A 23,779-nucleotide genomic window follows, 5' to 3' on the forward strand; every position below is an offset into this window, starting at 1 on the left:
GCAGAAAGGCAGTGAGGAACAGTTCTGGGATTTTCCGCTGGAGTCCCTTCACTTGCACTCTAGGTGCCTCCCCTCAGGCTCTCCCTTGGGAGAGTCTGAAGAGCCCCAAGGATCAGGACACATCCTCCTATTTGCAGCCTGCTTTGGCCCCACTGTTCTTATTTGAAAAGTGGGAATCCCAAGCTGTAGTCACGAGACCTGGCTTCCAGGTCTGCCCTGTGTCTAGAGTTCTCAGTCTCTCCATTGTTGAAATGGGGCTGCTGCCTCATTCCAGGGCCCTTCTGAGATAACAGTTTGTGGCACTGTCAGGGATGACAGAGTGCTATCAACCCTCCCAGCCATTGCCTCAGGACCCCTCCCTGGACTGTGGGCCCCATATGTGTGGTGTTTAGGGGCAAGGGGATTTGTCTAAGTGATTCAGAGGACCCTTGAACTCAAACTCTGAGGTTAAAAAAAAATAATTTCTTCCATGCAGAGTGTGGGTACCACCAGAAATCTACTCAATAAGGACTTTTATTAGGATGGGGAAATGGAAGAACAGCTAGGGACTTTGTCATTGTCGTGAAGTTTTAAAAAAGAAAAACACCATCTGGTTCCTATGAGGCCAGCTTCCTAGGCAGATATGGAGCTAAGATGTGAATTTTCTTTTTGATGGCAAGGAATACTCCTGTCTAGTCTTAGCAATTTGCCATAATTACAGGCACAAGATCAGGGTAATGCTGGAGAAATACTGTGTGCTACCAAGCAATAGACAGACACTATATACCTCAATGGTTATCTCTGCCCCTGCTAGCTGGGCATCTGAGTTTGCAATGCTGAGTAATGATTTACTCATTCATCAGGCACTTATTTACTGAGCACCTACCCTGAGCCCAGCCGTCCCCCTACTCTCATGGAGCCTACATCCTCTTGAGATCACAGGAGGAGCTGTTCCATGTGCCCTGGCTCCAGAACGTCCTGGAGAAATCCCAGCACTCAGGCAGGCAGGCTGTGTGTCACCAACGGGCCACTTTCCAGGGTACGGACACCCCCTGCTGAGATCCCAGACTGGCCTCCTACAGCCTATGTGCCCTACCTCCAACTCTCAAGTCTTTTGGGCAGATTGTGTCAGAAGTGAGATTGAGGCCAGGATGAGTAATAGATTAGCAGGGTTGTCATGCAGGGTTTGGTTATCAAGTGACAAATGAATCAGAAACAAGTTATCACAGTGGAATAGCACACTCAAAAGTGCTGTTCATTTGGGGGAAACTGAGTCATGGCAATAAACTGCGTAAAAGCAAGAATTCCTGGGTGTGAGATAGAAACCCAATGACCTTTAGTGTACTTAAGTGTCTGGGAGCTGGGCACTGGTGGCTCACATTTGTCATCCTAGCTACTCAGGAGGCAGAGATCAGGAGGATTGCAATTGAAGCCAGCCCCAGGCAAATAGTTCTCAAGACCCTATCTCAAAAAAACCCTTCAAAAAAAGGGCTGGTGAGTGGTGGCTCAAGGTGTAGGCCCTGAGTTCAAACCCAGGTACTGCCAAAAAAAAAAAATTCAGAGGTCCTAAGAAACAGCAGCATCAGACCATGAAAAGGCCAACTTGGTGAGGTCTCTGACCTGTCCTGTTATGCACTTTGCCTGAACTGGCGGCGGGTGTGTGGGAAGTACTTTCCCTCATACTTTGCTTCACTGAATTAAGAAAAGAGGTTCTCTCCTTGTGTACTTCATACCCCACCTCAATAATTAGAGGTAGCACTATAGTTGTATGGGGTCTGAAGTCAGAAGTCCTCAGCTTTAGTAAGGGGTGGATCCAGATTTGGTGGTGCATGATGCTTATGCAAATTTGGAGGTCCTCTTTAAGAAAAAGAATGTGAAATGGCACAGGCAAATGAAGTCCAGGTCCTAGGAGATGTTGTGCCAGTGAGGGGCCATGACGAGGTTTGTTCAGCTTTCTGGCAAGTCCCTCCCAGCTGCCCAGGCCAGCTGTATAGAGGCGAAGCCACTGGGCATGGGCCACCCTCCCCTTCCTGGACTGGGTTTCCTAGTTTGGAGAAGAACAGGCTGGAAATGCCTTCATGATGGAAACCCACTCTTCCCAGTCCAATGGTCCCTATATAAAAGGGACATCTGTTATCTCAGCTGGCTCAGCTGAGGGTGACATCCCTTTCTGAGACCCATTAGGCATCTCAGGCCTCAGAGTCTCTGTGTCGACCATTCCTTTCCTCTCCGCCTCTTTGTCACCTCTAGCCTCCCAGAGTCTCAGCCCTTTGCTTTCCTATACCCACTCTTATCCCCAGGAAGACTCCAGTTGCATATCACATGTGTGTGACCATGAGGGGATGTTTTCTCCCCACCTGGTGGTGAGTCCTGGGGCAGGGGGGAGGCTGAGCATGTGTCTTTGTGTGTGCAGGCCAAGTCTGACCTTGAGCCTACCCCTTAAAGGAGACTCCAGGAAGTATATGAAATGCAGGTGGAGCAGTCCCTATGCCATCAGGTCCTTAAGAATGGCCTCTGGGCTACATCTTTAGGTGGGCTAGGCAAAAGGCAGCCACCAAAAAGCCTCTTATCAAAAACAATGGCTAAAATGCGATACACAGAAGGTGTTGTGTGTGATGAGAGGTTTGTGGTTTGACATCTGATTTAAGGTTAAGACAAAACAGAGCAACCATCTTTTGTAATGTCAAAAACAAAAACTAACAGAAACAGAAACGAAAGCAACGTCCCATTGTAGAAACAAGTGTTCCAGTGAAGGGAAAGGCACTTAAGTAGCTCAAGGTCCAGTATCACAGTAGCAAAGTAAATTTCCTGTGGAATTCCCAACACAGAGATGTGTTTATATTGAGAACACTGGACATCACCAAGACAACCTGGCATGTAAGTTTTTGCTAGGGTCTGATGACTTACTGGTCCTCACCTGTGTCCCCATCCCCTATCACCAGCACTAGAAAAGCAGAGGACAAGTCACCGGAAGTTACCACAACCTGCTATATACCTCAGGGTGGCATTCTGAGCAAGCAAGGGTGCCAGGACCCCTTCCCACCCTCTCTGAGTTTTGGTTCCTATAGGGAAATAAACGCCACATAGAACGTTTCTGTTTTTTCCCAAATTCAAACACATCAAGTACTCCTGGAACCCTCTGGCTTTGTGGTTTGAATCCAACCAGATAGCTGAGTGAAGTGGAGGGAGAAAGGTGCTGAGGGAGCTGGCTGGGGGTAGGGGAGGATGATGATCACAGGCTTAAGATAAGGAAGCAAATTAAGCGAAGAGATACCGAGAATGAAGGGAATCCAGAGAGAATTTTCAAAAGTGTTTTCTGGAAAGAGAATGGGCTTTGACTCAAATCAGACCTGGCTGAAATCCACCTCCTCCACTTAATAGCTCTGCAAATTGGGAAAAGATTTATTTTAAACTAATCTGAGCTCAAGTTCTTCCCATATAAAATGAGAAATACAAAAATCTGCCTCTCGTGGTGAGTGACGGATATATGGGGTGGCTTCTGTGACTGGCAGTCAGCCCCATTTCTATACAGGGTACGTTACTATTCCATAACCCAAGACCTGTACCAGCCACATGCTCTGAACTTAGTGACTACTTGGCAGTACAGATTTGAGTGTATCTTATGGCCTTCTTGTCATCTAAACACAAACTCCATTTGGTGAGAACAGAAGATGAAATAGAAAATACAGAGTATTGGGTGATAGCTCAACTCAGCAATGAGTCAGAGGGAACAGAGTGTATGTACAAAAGTATAAAATAGGAAATGAGTGTGGGACAGGAAGGAGCACCAGGCCAAGTATATGTTGTTACTGGCCACAGATATTACTTAATCAAAAAAAAGCAGGCTCCTTTTAGCGCTATTATTCTATGGAGTAACATGATCATTTTTTTTTTCTGAGTTGAACACATTCTCAGTAGCTGCCATTGATAACCGTGGAGTAAAGCTAGTCATTCCTGCTGTCCCATTCTCTGCTCAGTCCTGCAGAACATGTATTCTTATTTGAAGGGTGAAGAGACCAAAGGCAGAAAGATCCATTACTATAGCTAGGGAGAGCATGAGAACTTCCAGATCTGGGTCACTTCAGTGAGTCACACACTTCTCACTGGCCCTCAGTTTCCATGCTTTTCCCAGTCAACACCTGATCCTTAGCAGATTAAGACAAAGGCCAACTCCAAGAGAGGCTTCAGAGTTGGGAGAGGCACCCCATGTAGCTGGTGGGCAAAGAGCTGAATGGCCCAGTGATTTCAGCTTCTGGTTTCACATTCTCTTAAATCATGCCTAACTCAGGAGCTCCTGCAGGTAACAGCAGGCCTGACTTTTAGTTACTTTTGCAGGAAGTCACACACACACACACACACACACACACACGCACACACACGCATGCACACACGTCCACGCACACACACACGTGCACACACGTACACACACACACACACACACACACACGAGCAATGCTGGTAGTCATGAGCCATGGGCCTAGGAGTCTTATGAGCCATGGAGAGCTATGCTGCTGGCTGTGAGACCCAGTAGTTCAGGGGGCCCTCTTATGTCCAAGCCTTAGTTTCCCTCTGTGTTACTGGGAAGATAGGAATGTTACAGACTCTCAGGTTACTGTGGCCTGGCTTCCATACACTTAGAAACTGAGGGCCTCAGGCAGAACTGGCAAAGAGCAAAAGGTGATATAGTCTATAGTCTGTAGAGACACTGAGTATGGCTGCTTGGGCACCCAGCTTCCTAGACAGTGATTATCTTATGGCAGATATCAGGAAAGAGAGGTGTGGTGAGGTCCAGAGATGACCCAAGGACACCCAACCAGTCAGCTGTGGGTCATCTCTTCACAGAACACATGGCTGTGCTCTGACCACTGGCTCTCCTTTGTCATAGTTGAGGGTCACCTACACTACTAGTTACCTAATGCTGTTTGTTACTCTTAATATTAATTCACTTAAAAAATCTGCAGTCCTATTCTAAGCAATGTGACATCGTGAGTTGACAGGCTAGTTATATTTTATGATATTCACTAGAGGAAGTGACATAAAAGCTAAAACCAGCAGTGGGTAAGTGAGATTCAAATAGGACAAGGGGATCCAGGGCAGATGAGTGTCATTGAGACTGATAACCAGGCAATGCTTCCCTTGCTCATCAGAGCATGAAGACCTCCTGAAAGCTGGTCCCCTCCAACATAGGATATGCGGTGGAAAGAGGGATGCTCCCTTTTTGAGCTGGATGGTCTCAGGCAACCTTCATGTGCCTCAGTTTCTTCAATTGAACATTGGAAAAGATAATAGTGATGATGTGGTAAGCTGTTGTCAGAACTAAGAGTTCATGTATATAAATTCACATGTAGTATGTAAGTCATGTGTAACATGCATTTGCGGATGCAATGTGCAAATAAATATATGTAAAGCATTCAGAGTTGTGTCTGGCACACTAAGAGCACCAACTCACTGTAACTATTTCCATTTTACAAATAGGAACAGAGAGGTACCGCAGTGAGCATCTCATTTCTCACCTCTTGCTGTATTAGGGAGGCGACAGGACTAGAAGCTGGCCTGTGGTCTCCCAGTTTGCAGGGGCTTAAGATTGGCCAGGGACTGATAAGAAATTCAGCTTGGTGCCGCCACCCACCATCATCCCACCATCTCAGGGTCTGGTTAGCAGGTGTGGGGTACAGCTGTGGTTCAAGGACTGGGCACTGAGAAACTGAGAAGCATCAAGCCAGGTCTGGAGATTTCTCTGTCTCCTTCCTCCCTGCCTCACCCACCCTTTTTCCACCAGCAGCCATGTAAATGCATTACAGCATGAATTTCCACCCCAGCACAGTGAAAAGGGGTCTGAACCAGTACGGTTTGCATGGCCACCTCTGAACTGAGCTCTTTCTTCAGGGAAGGGATAGGAAGGAAAGAAACAAAGAGAGGGAAAGGTCACTGTGGAGTAACTGAGTTGTGGTGAGGTAGAAATGTGTCCTTTCCTGGCTATGCAGGGAGCCCTAGATTTTAATCAGTTCTGTGCTGCCTGTCACCGTCCCAGAGAAGGAGTCCAAAACAAGTCATGGGATCACCAGTCCTATGGCTTTCACCCTTGAGGGATGGCTAAGCCCAAATAGACTTTAGGTCTGCCAGCTTGCTGCTCTACGCTCTGCTGTGGCAATGAGGGATGACCACCAAGGCTGAGTGATTCCCTAAGGTTGCACAACTTCCAAGAGATATCACCAGAAGCACAGCCTTTGCCTCTGAAACCTGCACTATTCCTACCAAGTCCTGCTATTCTGTGGGTTTTATGATATTATTCCCTGGGAACTAGACTGATAAGGAATATTCTGGAAAGTTTAGGAGAAAACAAATAGTCAAAACCACATTCCAAGGCATCCACAGTCCTGGATTGGGGGAGAAGATCCCCTCAAAGCTCTGGAAATGTGTTTGCCCGAGTCTCCAGGTCAGCCTCTGGGCTTTGCTGCTTTAAACTCTGCCACTAGGGCTGATGTCAAAGGAAGCTGCAGTCACAGTCTGGCCTGAATCAAACAGGCAGCAGGCACTATCTTCCCAGAGTGGAGAGTACCCGGATAAGTATACTACGTAGGAATTCTTTCCATGAAAACCCTTGCCATTTGCACACCACAGGTTGGAGTGATTGCGTCACCTCCCTGACTCAAGTATGTGTGAGAGAAAAGAGGAAGTGGAGAAGGGGAACTTTTCAGGGTTGGGGGTGTAAAGCACCCCACCAGTGCTTGATGTGGCTGCCCTAAACACAAAATGGTATGACCTGGGGAATTCTCCTAATCGGGGGCGGAGGGGGGGAGACCCCTCTACCTCCTTCTAGAGGTGACCTCCCACCCACACAGTGGAAAAAGAAAAACTTACTTCATGACAATTTGCATTTAAAAAATAAAAGCAAATGAGCAAGTCCTTGGAGGCTGCTGTTTTTATGGGGCTTGCTCAAGTGTGCAGCCCCTTCTGCCCCAGGCTGAAAGGCAAGGCCTCAAGATGGTTTGGGGGCAGGTTCCTCCCAAGCCATCCAGTACTCCAAGCACTGCAGGGCCTGTTTTCCAGTAGTGGTTATGACCAGAACTGTAGAGTCTGTGACCTGAACTAGGCTGGAGAGGGCTTGGCAAAGCATACTCTGTTCTGGGTGGTGCTAGAGAGGCAGGGACCTCTCCTTGGGGCCTGTTCCACCTTGTCCCTGGGCCCTGTGTGCCTTCTTTGTGTTTTCCCCCATTTGGTTTGGAGAGGGGAGATGCCGGGCTAGAAACCTAAGAGCCCCTAGCAGTGCCCTGCATCAGGACTGGAAGGGTGTAGGGGACAGGGTTTCTCCATGCTCACTGCAGGCATCTGAAGGGTCACTGGATGTGTAATTTAGGAGCTGAGTGGCTCCTAAATTTGGGGAAAGCAAGAGGTTTGTTTGTTATGGGGCCAGAGGCACCATGAAGGAACAGTAGCCAGTGGCAGGGCAGTAGAGTGTGGCCATCTGTGTTCCATGGCCTCTGTTCAGTACAACGGGCAGGGGTCAGGGCAACAAGGCTTGGCCACCTGTACTGGGAGCAAACACCAGGTCCCCTGTGCTATGATGCAAAGGAGAAAGCAGGTGTGTCCCAAGATCCCCCGGGACTAACCCTGTAGACACTGATGACCAACGGGTCTCCCTGAGTTCCTTTCCCCTCTCCCTGAAGACCCACACAGAATGCTCACCACTGCTGGCACTAGGAAGCTTCAGAAACAAAGGCAACTGTGTGAGAAACACCAGCACAGCAAACCCCAAAGCACAATGGATTTGACTTTCAGCCTTTGCCTTGTGCTGGCTGAAGTCCTTCTGTTGCTGAAGGACTAGCTTTCGAGTATGGCCCAACCTGGCTTCTTTCCACAGGGCTGAGTGTTGCCATCCTGAGTAACCTGCAACCCTGTGTTCTCCACTGAGAATCCCTGGTACCTTGCCATCATACAGTGAGACACAGGAGTCCTGCATTTTCAGAAGGACACCTGAGGGACAGTATCTCACTTAGAAAAGTAGCACTGGTCAAACTCTGGCAGGGCTAACAGTATGGGTGATAATATTTATCACAGCCTGGTAGGATATGGTGAGTATGAGTCTAGCTTTTAGAATCAGATAATCCTGGGTTAGAAATATGACTGTGAGTAGCTACTGACACTGATTACATTCCCTTTGTGGGCTTCAGTTTCCCTCAACTATAAAATAAATTGTAAAATAAATGCTCAGCTGATTTTGGAAAGCCATCTCAAAATGTCAACAGTTTAGCATTATTGCTAAGCACCCAACCTTTTTAAACTTTTAATTATGAAACATTTGAACCACAGACAAAATGAGAAAGACAAGTTCATGAACCCCAGATGCCCATGATTCTGGTTTCTTAATTATCAGTGTCCACCACTGTCTAGTCCTCCCCCTGGGCTCCCTCAGGGCAGACTTACCATCTGTGCTGGGCAGAGGCCTTTCTGGGGGCGCAGGGGTTGACTTCATGCTGTTCCCCATTTCTTTCTCTCTTGTGGTTGTCAGAGATGCTCGAAGCCTATGGTAAAAGAGACAAAGAGGCAAAGTCAAGCTCCCCCTGAGCCCTCCAAGTGGAGAGTGACCCAGTTTACAGTGCATGGTGCATCATGTCTCAGGTAGATTGCTCTTGAAAGGCGGCTGTTTTTATGTGAAGATGAGATTTGTCAATGTTGGTTACATTTGCGCAGTTCAACTTCTTTCATCAACAGAATGATAGAGAAAAACCACAGAGAGGGAAGTTACTAGCAAGTGCTGTTGGTGGCAAAAGTTTCCATTCCTCCGCTGGGTCGCTGAGGAAAGCAGGCAATGTTTATGAGAGAATCTGAGCAGCTTGTAGCTTCCTCTAGTGGATTTGCACTCACAAACTTTAGCCACCGGCTTCTCCAGCACCGGGAACTCTGGGCACACAAAACTCAGGAGTTGCACAGCTTTACAGCCTAAAGGAATAAGGAGGCAGTACACCTTGTCTGTGGGAATTTCCCATTATGCATTTCCAAAGGCTAGAAATGACAGCTCCGTGGCAAAGCTCTTTACCAGTAGGTGTGTGCTTTCTGTGCTGTTAAACTCACTCACATCTACTCTTACGTCATTGTAGATCCTAGGCATTCCTAAGCCCAGTTTGCAGTGAGGGAAACTGTGTCTCAGAGCTAGTAAATGACTTGTCACGTGGCAGGTAAAGGGGCAGCCCAGTTTTTTCCTAATGGCTTCTCCCTTCACAGCTCATCCAGGTGGGAATTTGGGCAGTGCACTTACAAGCTGAGTGAGCCCTGGCAAGGTGCTAACTTCTTCCTGTCTGTCTTGGAGGATAATAAAATAACTTTGGGTTACAGCTACAGGACGAACTGAGATAAAGCAGGTGAGGGCACTTGGACGAGATTGGGCCCGTTCAGGGTGGTATGGCCGTAGACAGGTGAGGCACTTGGAACCTGGCCTGCCATACAATATGTGCTATTGTCATTCCAGTCTGTTCTGATTGTCCTTCATGATAAATATTCAAGTCTGGGACCCTCATTGTGAGGGTCCTAAATGTGAAAAGGGACCTAAATGATCACACAAAAGTCTTAGGGAAGCTGCATTCTCCCAGGATGGTTGAAGCATAGAGGAGTAGGCCATATCCACACTCAAAGTTGTTCCTGCCTTGGGGGACCTAAAAGAAAGAGATGGAGCAGGCTCACCTAGCCAGTGTCCAGGCCCACCGGAAATGTGTTTTCCCTCCCTTCTGAGGCTGAAGCTCTGTGTCAAAGCCTCATGAGTTTGGAAAGATACACAAGTCAGCCAGTCTACTCCTGCCTGAATCCTGTGTGCCAGTGCTGCTCAACTCTCTGGAGGCAGTATCTTGATAAACCCATTGAGAATGGAGAGTATCACAAGTTAAAAATTAATGAATGCAGCCAGCCCGCAGAACATGGCCGTTCAGGGACGCAGCACACTGTAGGGCACAAGCTACTTCCCCATGTGACCCCAGTCCAATGTGGACCTTGACTTCTGCTGCTACCATGTAGCAACAAGAGGGAGTATTGGACTAAAACTATCATTAGCTTGGGAAAAGATCAGAGCTCAAAATTCAAATATAATTTCTATTGAATGCATGTGGTTTGGGCACTTCCATTAAGTTGAAAAAATACAAGTGGAGCTGTTGTAAGATAGAGGCTATTTGCATATATTCTAGAAAGATCTATGATGTCAGAGTGAGGCTTTTGAGATGAAGTGAAAGGAGGTCTGCCCCACTTCCTAATTTGGGAGGCGGGGTGGTTTAAGGTGGCATCCTTAATCTACTAAGAAGCAAGATAAACCAGAACCAGTGAGCTTGAATGTTCATATATTCCAGGCATTTACATGAGAGCTTGGTATACTGTTTCCAAGATGACCACAATACTTGACCTATGCACTCATGATATACCCGGAAGGTGAGCGACCTGGGCCAGCTGCCCATGAAGTGCTAATTCAATCTTTCCATCTTTGCCAGCCCCTGTGGGTCTTGGTATCGGAATGGGCAAGGCTCTTGCAAATGCCACGCTCTATCTGTCTTTCTCCCCATCATCTCTGCCTCCTCCAAGCACAGCCTTGCATGTGAGTGAGATAGGGGGAGAGCCTTCCACCCCTACAGGCCCTTCCTTTAGGCTGCACAGGGTTCGACAGCCTTATCTGACTCCAGGCAGGATGGCCCCAAGCCTGATGCTGGCACTCCAGAAAATGTGCTTAAGCCCTAGAGAGACAGAGTGACTGAAACCTGCATTCCCCAGTGTGCAGTAAATACTTCTAGGGTTGCTCCCAGTGCCAGACCCTGAGCCAGATGACCTAGTGATCCCACCAACCCAAAATCAACCCAAAATGAGTGCATGCCGACTTGGAGGCCCCATTTTGGGTACTTCTAGGAAGGAAGTCCACCACGAGTCTTCTAGACTCCACAGAGCCCAGTCATATACACAGCACAGGTGTGGCGTATACAGCCTGTCCTCTGTGCTATTCCTACTGCTTTCTGAGCCCACCAGCTGCCCAAGCTCCCAGTCTCCCTGTCTGCCATCCCTGAGGTTCTTGGGCCTCTGGAGAAAGACCTCAGTCTACAGAGACAGCCCTGAAATAGCACGTGCAGCACACTGGCTTGGCCCACTCGCTCTCCAGGTGTTTCCATGCTACAGTGCACTGTCTCACCCTATTCAACCCACAGTGCCCTTTGTCGTTTCAGCCTGGCCCTTAACATCAAGTGTCATTAAGCTGTGCTTGAGCACCACCCCTACAGCTACTCCCTCCACATACCTGGTTGTGACCTTTCTCTCCAGCTGCCTCCCTTCTCACTCCATCTCTCCCCTGAGCCATTTCGCAGCAGCAGGCTCCAACCATGTCATAACTCTCTCCTTCCAATGTATTGCAACCATGCCTGGAAAGGGGCTTTGATACCCATCAAACTCTCTCCCCTGCTCCTTTACAGTACTTCTTGGGTGTATCTGGGCTGCTTGGGGATTCCTGGAGTCTACTACACAGAACAAAAGCATTGAAACTTGCATTTTTCAGGTAGAAAACTGAGGTCCATCCAAGAACAGAAGCAAATCCTGGGTGGTAAAATAAGGAGAGCGCCTCCCCTCCATCTCTGGCACTGCACTCTCTTCTGCCTTGGGGGGCAGTTGGGGTTCACTCTCCATGAGAAAACAGCAGCATGGGTCTGTGAGCCCCCAGAAGCCCTCACAGGTCTCAGTGGTCCCTTGGTGCCTGTTCACTGCCTCCCAGAGCCTCCAGGAAGGAGTTAACTCATCAGAAAAGGCTTTTATTTGAGAAGAGCAAAAACACCCCTGAGGATGAGGGCCCAGAGTCTCCCTAATGAAATAGCTGAGCAATTTGATTTAATCTGTGACAGTTTAATGCAGCAGCTGGAGGTGGAAGAAAGGATGCAAGAGACATAATTGCTTCCAGGAACAAAAGAGAGGGCAAAAGAGAAATGAATTAATTAACACTGGCTCCGCAGGGGCTTGATTTCTTTCTCCCTTGTCTTTGTGACGTAACTCTGAGGTTTCAGGTCAAAGGACCTATATTCACTTTTCACCTTATTTTCCTCCATTCTTTGGAGCAACATTATGTCCTCTGTGGGCCTCAGTTTCTCTCCTGGAAAACGACATGAGTGGGAAAGAGGCTTTCCAGAGAGAGAGCCTTTTAACCCCACTTCATTCTAGCAATCAAGATTCATGGCTCTTTGAAAATTGTTAATAAGGGAAAAGAACCATCATAATTTTTGATGAAGTCCCATCGGACAGAATGCCAGCCTTGTCTTTATGTTTTTGGGATTAAGGGAAGGCAGGCAATGAGTACCAGGTCCACCTTCTGCATCACTCTCACCGGCATCCCTGTGGAGCAGGTGTACTTCTTTTACTCTCAGTGTGAGGTCGGGGTTAGCTCTCCTGCCCACAGTCCCCAGCTGGAAACCCTGTGTCTCCTGACTTCTGATCCTATGCCCTTTGACTGGGATCATGCTGCTGTTTGTCTTCTGAGAGGACAGTGGTCAGCACAGGACTGGCCACCGTTTGAGTGGACATAGGGGTAGGGAAGTCACGTGTTACAGGGATGTGGGCTGAGCCTCCAGCAGCCCTCTCTGACAGGGCTCTACTTGCTTGGGCCCAGGACCCTTTCAGTGTGTGCTCTGTACCATCTTGTCAATATGGGGTCAGCCTCCCCTGAAACTTCTCCTCCTGGGCAGCCTTCCAGAACAGACCCATGTGCCTTGTCTGTCCACCTTGTGCTTCTATGGCCCAGGCCTGGCTGTTGAAAAGGAGGTTACCTCACAGGGCACCAGAGAGAGAGAGAACTTGAGAAATTCCAGCCAAGGGAAAGCACACTCCACCATGTGTAAAACCAGGGGCCAACCCTTGGTGACAGCAGGAGTTAATGTGAAAACCCACAGACCAGTCTGTCTGTGCCCATAGACATTTCCTCCAGACAGTGACAGCTGTGAGTCCATTCCTATGACCCTCTTCTAAGGTTCTGGAGCACAATGTCACTGGGGAAAAACCCTAATGTCCACTGGACACTTTACCTGCGACCACAGCATTGACATGTAGATCAGCCACCAGGCCAGACAGGTCAGCAGCAGGAGGCTGAACACTATGCAGCCACCACACCTGCACCGCTCACAGCCCAATGTCCAGCTGAGCTCAGTGGACTCTTCTGTGCTTATCTGACTAGCTCTCCCTGGCTCCAAACCCTGTGCTGTGACAGCCACACACGGAGGCCCGGGCCTCCTGCCTCACACCTAAGTAGGCAACAGGAAAGGTATCTTTAAAAGTTACCAATGCAAATTTCAAGAACCATAAACTTTTGGGGTAACCATTAATATGAAGGATGGAGAGGCCCTAAGAGATCACTTGGATGTCACATGCTAATGATTGGGAGCCCAGGTATGGGGTTGTACTGGGGGGGAGCAGAAGGGTCAGGAGAAAGAGGACAGAGAGGTTTGCTGTGTCCAATAGGGCAGAAGGGTATAGCATTTAAGGTTTTGCAGCATTATTTTAAAGACTATTAATTCTATAGAACAAAACAAAGAAAAATTCACTGTGCATACTGTATTATACTACAATTTATGGGGAAAAAATTGGACATAGGGTCCTGCTACATAACCCAGGCTGGCCATGACCTCAAAAGCCTCCTGCCACAGCCTCAGCTGGTATGAGAGTTATACATCATTGCCCTCAGGACAACTTCATGAAATTATACCTGTGTATGCACATTCTATATATAAAAAAATAGCAAAAGAAAATTTCCTAAATGTTTTTCCAGGACTCTCTGTGCACAGTGACTGATCCTGTAGTTGAATGCAGCAGCTTCTTCTTTGTGTACTCCTAGGAACTCCTAAAATCTTCATGTGAGCATGACTTACTTTAAGTTCAAAACCTCAGGAAAAATGAGGGATCCCTACAGCATGGCTCAGAGCAGGAGGGCCTAGCTCAGTCTCCAGCTCCCCACTTTCTAGCTAAGTGTCTGCTGGCCAGTTCCTTCACCTCTCTGAACCTCAGCTTCCAGACCTATCACTGGGGATACAAATGCATGTCCACTGAGTTGTTCTGAAGGTTAAATTATAAATCACATCTAAAACAGAGATGTGTCTGGTAAATGGGAGCTGATGATTCCTGAACATAGATCCCTGTGAGGACTGTGTGGACAGTTAACTCACTGTGCCAGCTTGGCCCAGGGTCCTCACAGATGGTAGGGAAAGGGGTGGGTAAGACCTCATCCATGACTGCTTTCCCTCAACTGTCCCTGCCCACCTCTCTCCTGCCATGAAGGGCACCTGTGAGTCCATGGTTGGCTCAGGACTTGCTCAGTGCTGCCTGGGGTCTGACACTTCATTTCAGGGCCAAGAAGAGCTGGCACAGAGGCACAGTGTGGGTTCTCCCCCTGCTAAGGATCTCACATGGTTTCCGGGCAGCTACCACATCCTGGCTGCTCCACAGGTGCATCTCCCTGAGTGTGAGGCCAGGGGCTGCCAGAGCCGCCTGCCCCATGACCCTATTGTTCCTTGTCCTCCTTACAAGACAGGTGCAGCCACCTCTGGTTGCCCTGCCCCTCACCCTCCTTCCCCACACAGCAGGGAGGCAGTGGGACCATCAACAGGCTCCTGGGGCACCTGGCAAGGGTGAGGCCTACAGAGAGCAGGCAGGTAGCCATTCAGCAGGGTGTGTGCCCCCCCAATCTTCTCCTGCCTTACAACCAGAGGTACAAAAGGTCCACTGGGATAAGAACTTGAGATCCTCTCTCTCAAGATGTTTTAAGCTTGTTGACTGAAACTGTTTTAAACAAAGTTTCCCTAGAAGCTCAATATATAAAATAGACAAAAGTCAGTTGCTGGCTGGGGGCTGGGGTTTGGCATCTTGTCTCCCTATTTTTTTAGAGGATACGTCAGTCCTGGAACATTATAAAGCACCATTTGAAAATAGCAATTCAGCTGTCTTATATTACAAAGAAAAAGCTCAGAGAGGGCAAGCAACTTGTCCAAGACACATAGTAAGTTACCTGTGCACCATGTGACAGCCATCACTCATTTGTTGTCCTGGTTTCCAGGCCTGACCTACATGAACCTGTGTTCTGATCATTTAACCCTTGGGTAGGAATTATAGGCATGTTGGGACTTACTCTAAAATCAGATTAGGGTGAGCATATCTCATGTTCATTTTTAGATATTATGGAAAGAAGCCATACTTGAGTCCAATCAATGCTGAGGCAAATTTTTGTTCCTCCTTACTAAGTCACTGAACCTCTTTTATTTATTTGTTTAATTGGCATAGCAGCATCTGATCTGCCTTGCTGGGGTTTATAAGAAAGATTAGTGAGAGTGGGTGTTGAAGAGCCTGCATGACTGACGCAGTAGCCCCAGTGACCCAGGCGCGTCGAGCAGGGTGGCGGGTGGTGGAGGCACCTGGAGTGCAGAGGTGCAGCAGGTTGTTCCTGATGGCATTGATGCTCCTTTGAAAGAGGAAGAGAATCTTCCAGGGTCAGCATCTTTCCTTCTAGATTATCTCTTCACACACAGAGGCCCCAGGCCACCAGGGACAGGGCAGAGTGTTACCCAGCCTGTGACTCTGTGGGATTCAGAACACTGTTTCTATCTAAACCACATTATCAATGAGTTGAACCCAGGCCAGCAAAGACAGTCATTTTGATAGTAGTTTTCACACAGAAGGGAACACTGGGACTGGACTCTCACTTCACTAGTGGGCCCTTGGGAAAGGTGGGTTTCACAAGAGTAGGAGGAAGCCCAGGAAGACACCATGGAGATGCTGACCAGTGGCTGGATGGCCAGCCCAGGGACTGGAAAGACTGTGATTTCTTCGTGATGTCACATTTCCCAGCAAGAGTTCCTTTTGCTTTTTTTTTCATACATGTGAGTCACCAGTGTTACTCATAAACATATCAAGCAAGATGGAAATTAGTATTTGACTTGATGCACCATGAGTAGATGATAAGCCCCCTGGTGGTCTTCCTCTCCCTGTGACTCACTTGTCACACATCAGAGCCCTCAGCAGGGCTCTTGGGTCTGATGGAACTCAGGCATTAGCTCTCTAGGAGACCCCAGGACATGTCTCACAGGCTAGCCCTTGGCTGCTCTTCCTTCCTGGGGAATGTCACACTGTCCTGGGTGGATTCTGATTCTCTGCTGTTGGTCTGAGTATTCAATTCATGACTGTCTCCCCACTGACTGTAGGTGCCCCGAAGGCCACTAGTCACTTCAGCTCTGCATCCTCCTGGCTGACACAGTGAATCCATAGAGAAGTCAAATCGAGCAGATAAAACAGAGGTCACAGGGTGGCAGGGACAGAGTGGGCCAGTGTTGGGCAGGAATATTTAGCAGTCGATGCTCTGGGGGGACAGCCTCTGACTTGTAGCATTTGCAGATCCCTGTGTTGTAAATTCTCCTGCCAGAGTTGATGTCCAGCTTCCAAAGTGACTTTGAGGATGTAGGGAGGGAGAGATATGTGGAATGGACTTTCTCAGCCTGGTAGCACTGCAGGGAATAGACTTTTCACTGAACCTTTCTTCTGATTGTGATTCTTAGGTGAAAGCACAAGCTGTCTGCAGATGCCTCTACTTGTTTTTAAAGAGACACTAACCTCGGTGGGCGGCTACTGCATAGAAGGCCTAAATTAGATGCTTAAAGTACACTGCTTCATTTGATGCCCCAAAGAGCCTCCCCCCGCCCCAGTTTTATAAATGAGGAAACCATGTCTTAAAGAAGTTAAGTTACTTTCTCAGTCACGCATCTAGTTCAGGGATGGGATCAGCTTTCAGATCTTCATTCTCTTTAGTCCCAACCCTAATTCCTCTAGTTCATCCTAGTAAAATGGCTTTTTCCTACTAAGAGCAGATGCTTGAAGAGCTGGGCCTCCCAGGAGACCAGAGGAAAGGCCCAGAGGCCTGGGTAGTGGCCTGCTCTGCCCTGTGTCTGCAGGCACCCTTGCATCCCTCCACTGCATGCCACTTCTCTTACTGGCAGTAGCCAGTCAGCTGTTGAGCTTAGGAGGTTGTCAACTTTGTGAAATCAATACTGTGGTGAGGAACAACTAGCCCTATTTCTCCATAATATCCCCTAAATTTTTTTTCACCCACTGCATCTTTAGAACTCACAACAGGCTGATCAGAGCATTGAACACTGGGCAGGCCATGTTTCTCCCTCCATGGCCGTCTGCTTCTCTGTAAAGAGCAGATAGACCAGATGGTGGACTCCCTGTATTCATCACTGATGCCTGGCGGTCACATGGCACGGTGCATAGCAATGGGTGAGAGCAGGAGCAAAGGCACTGGAGAAGCCATCTTCCATGTTGTAAACGCAGCTGCCTTGGCCGCCACTACTTTGTCCAGTGTTTTAGGCTTTTCATATCCCCTGGGGGAAGCTGAGGCCAGAGCATTTACACAAGTCACTGGAGGCAGGATTTGGAACCAGGTGCTCTGGGTCCAGTGCTGCCCCTGCAGCACTGCAGACATAGGGAACTGGTGGAGGGTAGCAGAACGCCCATGCCCCTTTCTTGTGTGCTGGAGAGTCATGTACATCACAGGTGTCCTGAAGCAGGACCATCAGGTACATTGAGAGAGCTGGAGAAGTGAATAGGTCGGAACGCTTGGGGTACTTGGAATTTAAATTCAGAAGATAACACTGGGTGTCGTGGTACATGCCTGTAATTCAAGATCCTTAGAAAGTAAGAGATCAGAGTATCATAGTTCAAAGCCAGCTCAGGAAAAAATGTTAGTGAGATTTTGTCCTAACAAACAAGCCTGGTGCACACTCTTAATCCCAGCTATGTGAGAGACATAGGTAGGAGAATCATGGTCTAAGAGCAGCCCTCACAAAAGCAAGACCCTGTCTGAAAAAATAACTAAAGCAAAATTGAGAGGTGTGGCTCAAGTAGTAGGGTGCCTATCTAGCAAGTGTGAGGCCCAGTACCATGAAAAAAAAATTAAAAATAAATTCAGAGGATGCAAGCTTTAAGCTGATGGTCCATGTGACTAGGAAGGCCTGGATGCAGGATGGGGGTCAGCTATATCCTGGAAGGAGTGGCTCTACTACCCAGATTTATGTGAGAAGTCAGTTAAACCAGTCTCACTGGTGCCTCTGCTTCCTGCAGTCCTCTCTCCCTGGGGCTCTCTGTCTCTTTCATAGCAGGTACCGTGATGGTCACCTCCACCCCTAAGGAAACTTCCTGAGGACAGGTCCCAGGTCTACTCCTCAATAAAAAGATCATCATAATAATAATATAATAATAATAAATGACCTAGCAGGTGCCTGGCCCATAATCTGTGCACAGTGAGTTAGGTAGGAAAATGGGGATAGGCATAGTTGTGTATTCCAGGTGGTCATTTGCTCTTGAAGACAAGCTAGAGGACGATTGCCACTTCCTCCATCATAGTCCCAGGCTGTCTGGGTCTTTGCAAAGCTGTGTGACAACTGAGCTGAGCCACTGAGGCCCAGCGGCCTGGTTTCTGGCTGCAGCTGGAGTTCCAGGAATCGAACAGGCCCCCTCCCTCACCACGCTCGGAGGGGAGGAAGTGGTTGGGACGTGATGTTCTTAATTCCCTCGGAACCTTAGGTGGGTTTGACAGAGGGAGGAAATCAGTCATGTGCTGTGGCCTCAATGTGTACTCACTAAGGGAGTAGAAGGCGGATGACAGACACACGTAAACACACGTCCTAACGTGTCCCTCAGGTTTGGTCAGACGTGCTGGAAATCCTGAAGGAGAACTTTCAGTTCTAGCCTTGCTCAGAGTTAGGGAAATGAACTCTTGCTGAATGTGAAGTGAAAAATTCAAGCCCAGCAGCTTCTATCAAGGCAGGAGGCATACTGAGGCACCCTGGGATGAGTGACTTCTGTGTTTAAGAAGCATGACGCCAGCTCGAGCCACTGGGAGCGCAAGGTTTTTCTGTATTAGGAAAATGGCTTCAGTTTGAGGGATGCAAATCCATCCTGTCTGTTTCATTTCCATAGATGGAGGAACAAGCAGAAAAAGGGGAAGGAGCACCCCATTCTTTGGTGTTTCAGCCCTAGACTTGACACTGCCTGCTAGAGATTTTCTGTCTATGAATTCCAAAGGGACAGGATGTACTGTGCCTGGCTTAGGAATGATGTAACAGCCACTATTCTGCACTTAGTTCTTTTGCACATCACACATGCTTCAAACTTCTTACAAACACACATGAAGCTGGTCTTTCTACCGACTTTCAGAGCGGCAAAGTGACTTGCCGACTGACCCAGAATGTTGACCCAGGTGCAGCTGATTACAAACCTGGCTTCCCATGGTGCCATCTTGCTGCCCAGATTCTGGAGCTGTGTGAGACTCAGAAATCTAAATGGATTTCAATCTGTCAGTTTTCACAGTTACCATTATTATACTTCTCAGAACATACAAAGCACTCTTGAATAGCATTCTTCTAACTGGAGAACATAAGTCGAAGCAGAATTTGCTGGAACTCCCATTTACCCTACCTCCTTGCCTAGTTCTAAAAGTACCACAGCCCAGTTTAATAGGCTTGTAATTCAGTATCTCATAGCAACCCTGAGAATGACGATTTCGAGACTCTGGGATGGTGTCCCCCAGCATGAAGAGCACTTCTGCAAGCATAGGCCTTTGTCCTTGACCCCTTGCACCCACTGAGGCTCTACTCTTCCCTGCCTCAGCTCCTTAGAGCCCCTTACTGCCGCTTCTTCCCACCACCTGGTCAATTTGGGCCAATCACATAACCTGTCTGAGTCTGTCCATCACTGTCAAAAACAAATAACACTTGCAGACTTACAGGATTGTTCTGAGGATTGCATAGAAATAATTTCTCATGCCTGTCCTTCACTGTCACACAGGATGGTAGACATCTGCTCATTCCCACATTCTCACGCACAGCCCAAGTTAGGCCACTCTAAGTCCAGAACCCCAGTTGTATTCTGACACCAGGCTCAAATGCAGTAATGACATATTCCTTAGGAAACTTGAGTCCTCTCAAGTCTCTTTCAATTCTAATGTTTTATGACTTCAGAATTTATGTACTTCACACTCTGGCCTTCCCCTTAGCCCTAGCCCTCCATCCTCCACCTCCACCCTCCACCCACCCCCTACTTAGATTATTGTCAATTTTCTTTGGCACCTTCTGGAAGAACAGTCAAACTACCAGACTCCATGTAGCACTACCTGAGGCCATCATTCACCCTCCCTGGGTCCCCTGTGCCTGTAGACATCATAACTCTAGGCTGATAACCTTTGACGAGCACCTGCTATGTGTCTGAAACTGTCCCGGGCACTGTGCAGATGTTACTTCATCAACTCTGATCAACACCTGGATGGATCAGATGCCAGTGCTCATTCCCATTTTACAGATGATAAGATGAAGGCCTGGAGCAGCTGAAATGACTTGCCCTAGGACACAGAGTAAGGAAGTCTGATGGCAAATCCTAACTGTTACTTGTATGAAACCTGCTATGGGCCAGGCATTCTTGAATGAGGCTCTCCTCTGCCATGAGTGTACCCTTCTCACCTTGCCCTCCCCAGCCCTTCTTTCCCCGGAATTATTCATCTGCATGCACCGAATAGTGGAACTGTGCAGGGTACCAGGCTTCACTCAGGCCACTCACCCACTTGTTCTCAAGAGTCAGGACCTGCCAACTGGGACTCAAGGGGCCTGAAGTCTCTCCCCATCCCATCCCGGCCACATTCCCCAAGGTACCTTCAGATGCAGGGCATGGTCTCCCCTGACAGTGGGCTGCAGAGGGCCACCAGGCTTGGGGTTACCAGCTCTCCATCAACCGCTGCTGCTCCAGGGTGAGCTGGTGGCCGGGTCTCTGGAGGGCGGGAAGGAGAGGCCCATGCTATCAGGCTGCACTGCAGTTGCTACACGGCCGCACACTTCCTCTGCTAGAAACGAGGAAGGCACTCAGCTGGCAGAAGGGCAGGTTCCTGTTTCACTAACCACTCTGAGCAGACCCCTCTCTGCAAGCACAGGGAAGAGAGAGGTATTATTAATTCTTTTCCAAAACACTGGAGAATACAGGCAGCTCGATTCTAAATGGTCAGGGCTTTCAGAATCTTGCTCTTTTTTTTTCTGTCTCTCTAATTAAAAGGCAGATGGGGCTGTGAATTTCCTTGTGTGTCTCCCCAGAGCTCACTGGGCCCAATGAGGCTGGGGCTTAGTTAGCTGTGACTTCTCTTTTCTGAGTTTCTCAATTTTTATAGCTTTCTTGGGTCACTGCAGAGTGGACCTCAGAGCAGAACTTCTAGCCTAGCTCTGCCATAAGCTGGTAGAGACCTGAGACAGTGGGCAGGCAGCACCTCTGTGCACAGAACTGCCCAGCAGCTGTCTTGGGAGCAACACACTACTTCCTCTGTGGCCTAACAACCAGAAGGCCCTAGAAGGCTCAAGAAAAAGAGCACTTCCCCATCTCCATTAAAGGAGGTGAAAGAGGTCTGGCAATGACTTGATCCCATCTGAGTCAAGGGAAAAAGAACCAAAAAGAAAACTATAGGAGTGGCAGGTGTTTAAATCTACACCGCACACTAGATAATGTGGGGAGGTTTGTTCTATGAGTGTGGAGAATGTTCTAGTTCCTAGAGAACACATGCCATATTTAGGGGGGAAAAAGTTGGCATGGTAGCTACAACTTTCAAATGGTTTCCTAAGAGAAAAAAAAAAACATGTCAAGATGTAGAAAGAGAGGGATTGAGAGAAAGAAAGCCAACTGTTGAATCGAGGGGAAAGGCACATAGGAGGGCTTTGTTCTCTTTCAACTTTGCCATGGGTTTGAAATTACAGTAGACATTTATGCATTATATAATATTTTAAATATATAATGTCCCTATCCATAGTGTGTGAGTCTTGAGCTAGGAAATCCAGGCCTGTGGGCCCTAGGCATATCTGCGGTTCAGACAAAGGTGTTTGCAACTCTGGCTCCAAGATTGCCTGGGACTTGCCTGCTTTTGATGAGAAAATGCCTCTCTCAGCAATTATCCCTTGAGAGCCCAGTGACTTGCCCACAGTCACACAGCTGGTTCCCACCCAGAGCCAGGGTACAGTCCAGGGCCTGTGACCCACAGCCCCACCCAGTGAGGCCTGCACAGCTACCCCAGGACAGTCATTTTGAAACCTCACTCAGTATACTTTGGGAGGATGAATTAAAAACATCAGGGCCGTGCTAAATTTAGAAGGCAGCCTGTACTAGATAGATGCCTCCTCAGACTGTGTGAGAGGCCAGTTGTGCACACAGAGGGCTGGAAAGTTACACAGGAAGCATTGTGAAAGACAGTGGGCTGTTTGCATAAGCGGGAAGGAAAGGCAGAATGTGCAGATAGGGGACTGCCCCCAGATCCACATTCAGGAGGAAAAGGACTTGGAGGAAGTGCAGGCAGAAGACATGAGTGATGTGACCACTTTCCAATGTTTACTGGGAATGCACTTGGGGTAGACTGATGCACTTGCTGGTGCCTTCATTCCTTTAATAAAGCCTGATTGTGTAAAGCACTGTCCAGACACTGGGATTCAGCCATGACCCCAAACTGCCAAAACCCTGTCCTCTCTGAGCCCCCAATCCCAGGGCTCAGGAGTAAACATGGGAAATAAACCTAGAGTACAGCTGTTCTTTATAGAAACGAGCAGGGTGCTGGGACAGAAGCCCCAGAGGCTATTTCCATGGGTGGCTGTGGTTGGAGATAAAGCTGTGTCTGGGTGGGGGTGGGGGTCACTGAGCTGAGACCAGTAAGAAAGACCAAAGTCAGCCTTGGGACAAGCCAGGATAAGGAGCATATACAGAGGGAATTACTGCTGTGATCATGGGAGAATGCGGGACAGATACAGGCAGACCTAAAGACACTCCCAGTCTGATGACAGAAACAGACAAATGTCAAGGGGCAGTCTGTCAAGCAGGAGAACATGGCAGCTATGAGTTGCTTCAGCATAGTTGAGTCAGGACCTGTGCAAGGGCCAAGGCCTCCCAAAGGAGATCTGCATCGTTAACCTGCTTCACAGACCTCTCCCATTTCACCTACCATCCCTCTGTGGGGCCAGTTTCCACACTGTACCTTAATGGCACACACATTTTTTCCTTCTAATCCACACAGGGAGCCTTTCGTACAAGTTCATTGTAACTTATTCAGGCATGCAATCCATGACCCATACATTCATTCATTCATTCATTCATTCAACAAACCTTGGTTAGCACTTGCTATGTGCCAGGAGTTGTGCTGTACAGCACTGGTGTGCCATCAAGATGAGACCCTGCCCTTGAAGAGCTCACACCCAACACTCTTCCTTCCTATTGCCCAGGCCCAGCACCAAACAGAGTCCAATGCATATTGCTATACATTGAATGTGGCAACCATCTACTGTCACCTTCACTATAGAACCTATGTACTCCAGGGACACACAGGGAAAGATACACATGGATGACTGAGTGTCTCTACCCCTGCCCTGGATTAAAACCTCAGGAGTAAAAACAACACTCCAGTGGGGAAGGAGCCAGAAGAGGAGTCTGGGTGGATGACTCGGGGGCTTCTTTTCTCCACAGAACTTAGAATCCGGTCTGGCAGGACCAGGCTGGATTTCATCCCTGTGGCTTGGTCATTATTCAAGGTCATTGATGTATCCAGATAGTACAAGAAGCAAAGACAGAAAGGCAGGCAGGTGCTGCCCATCCAGGGACTTCAAGCTAAGTGTGGGTGGTGACTGCAGGCTGTGCTGTGTTACCCGTGATGATCATGTAGCAGCAGGTCATGCTTCAGACATCCCAGACCATCTGTGTAGGAAGCAGATTTCCAGAGGGCTTTGCAAATTAATTAGCTATCAGGACCCAG

The 23,779-nt window shown here is 48.3% G+C and overlaps 2 protein-coding genes across 5 annotated transcripts in view; one reads left to right on the forward strand and one right to left on the reverse strand.

Annotated features, from left to right (window-relative positions):
- The window catches only part of Tg (thyroglobulin), a 222,818-nt gene that overhangs the window by 150,978 nt on the left and 48,061 nt on the right, over positions 1-23,779 (forward strand). The gene's annotated exons all lie outside the window — the stretch shown is intronic.
- Positions 1-23,779, reverse strand: part of Sla (Src like adaptor) — a 62,063-nt gene that overhangs the window by 13,276 nt on the left and 25,008 nt on the right. For 2 of the 4 annotated variants that reach the window (XM_074069259.1, XM_074069260.1), the window contains 2 exons: positions 20,664-20,926; positions 8,404-8,501 (listed from right to left, as the gene is read on the reverse strand). In XM_074069259.1, coding sequence (XP_073925360.1) covers positions 8,404-8,464 — 61 coding nt within the window. In that variant the 5' untranslated portion in view covers positions 8,465-8,501; positions 20,664-20,926. Of the gene's footprint in view, positions 1-8,403; positions 20,025-20,663; positions 20,927-23,779 lie in introns of those variants that run through there. The other 2 variants (XM_020184769.2, XM_074069261.1) reach the window with 2 other exon arrangements.

The sequence above is a fragment of the Castor canadensis genome, chromosome 3 (assembly GCF_047511655.1).
Source record: "Castor canadensis chromosome 3, mCasCan1.hap1v2, whole genome shotgun sequence".
NCBI lineage: Eukaryota > Metazoa > Chordata > Mammalia > Rodentia > Castoridae > Castor > Castor canadensis.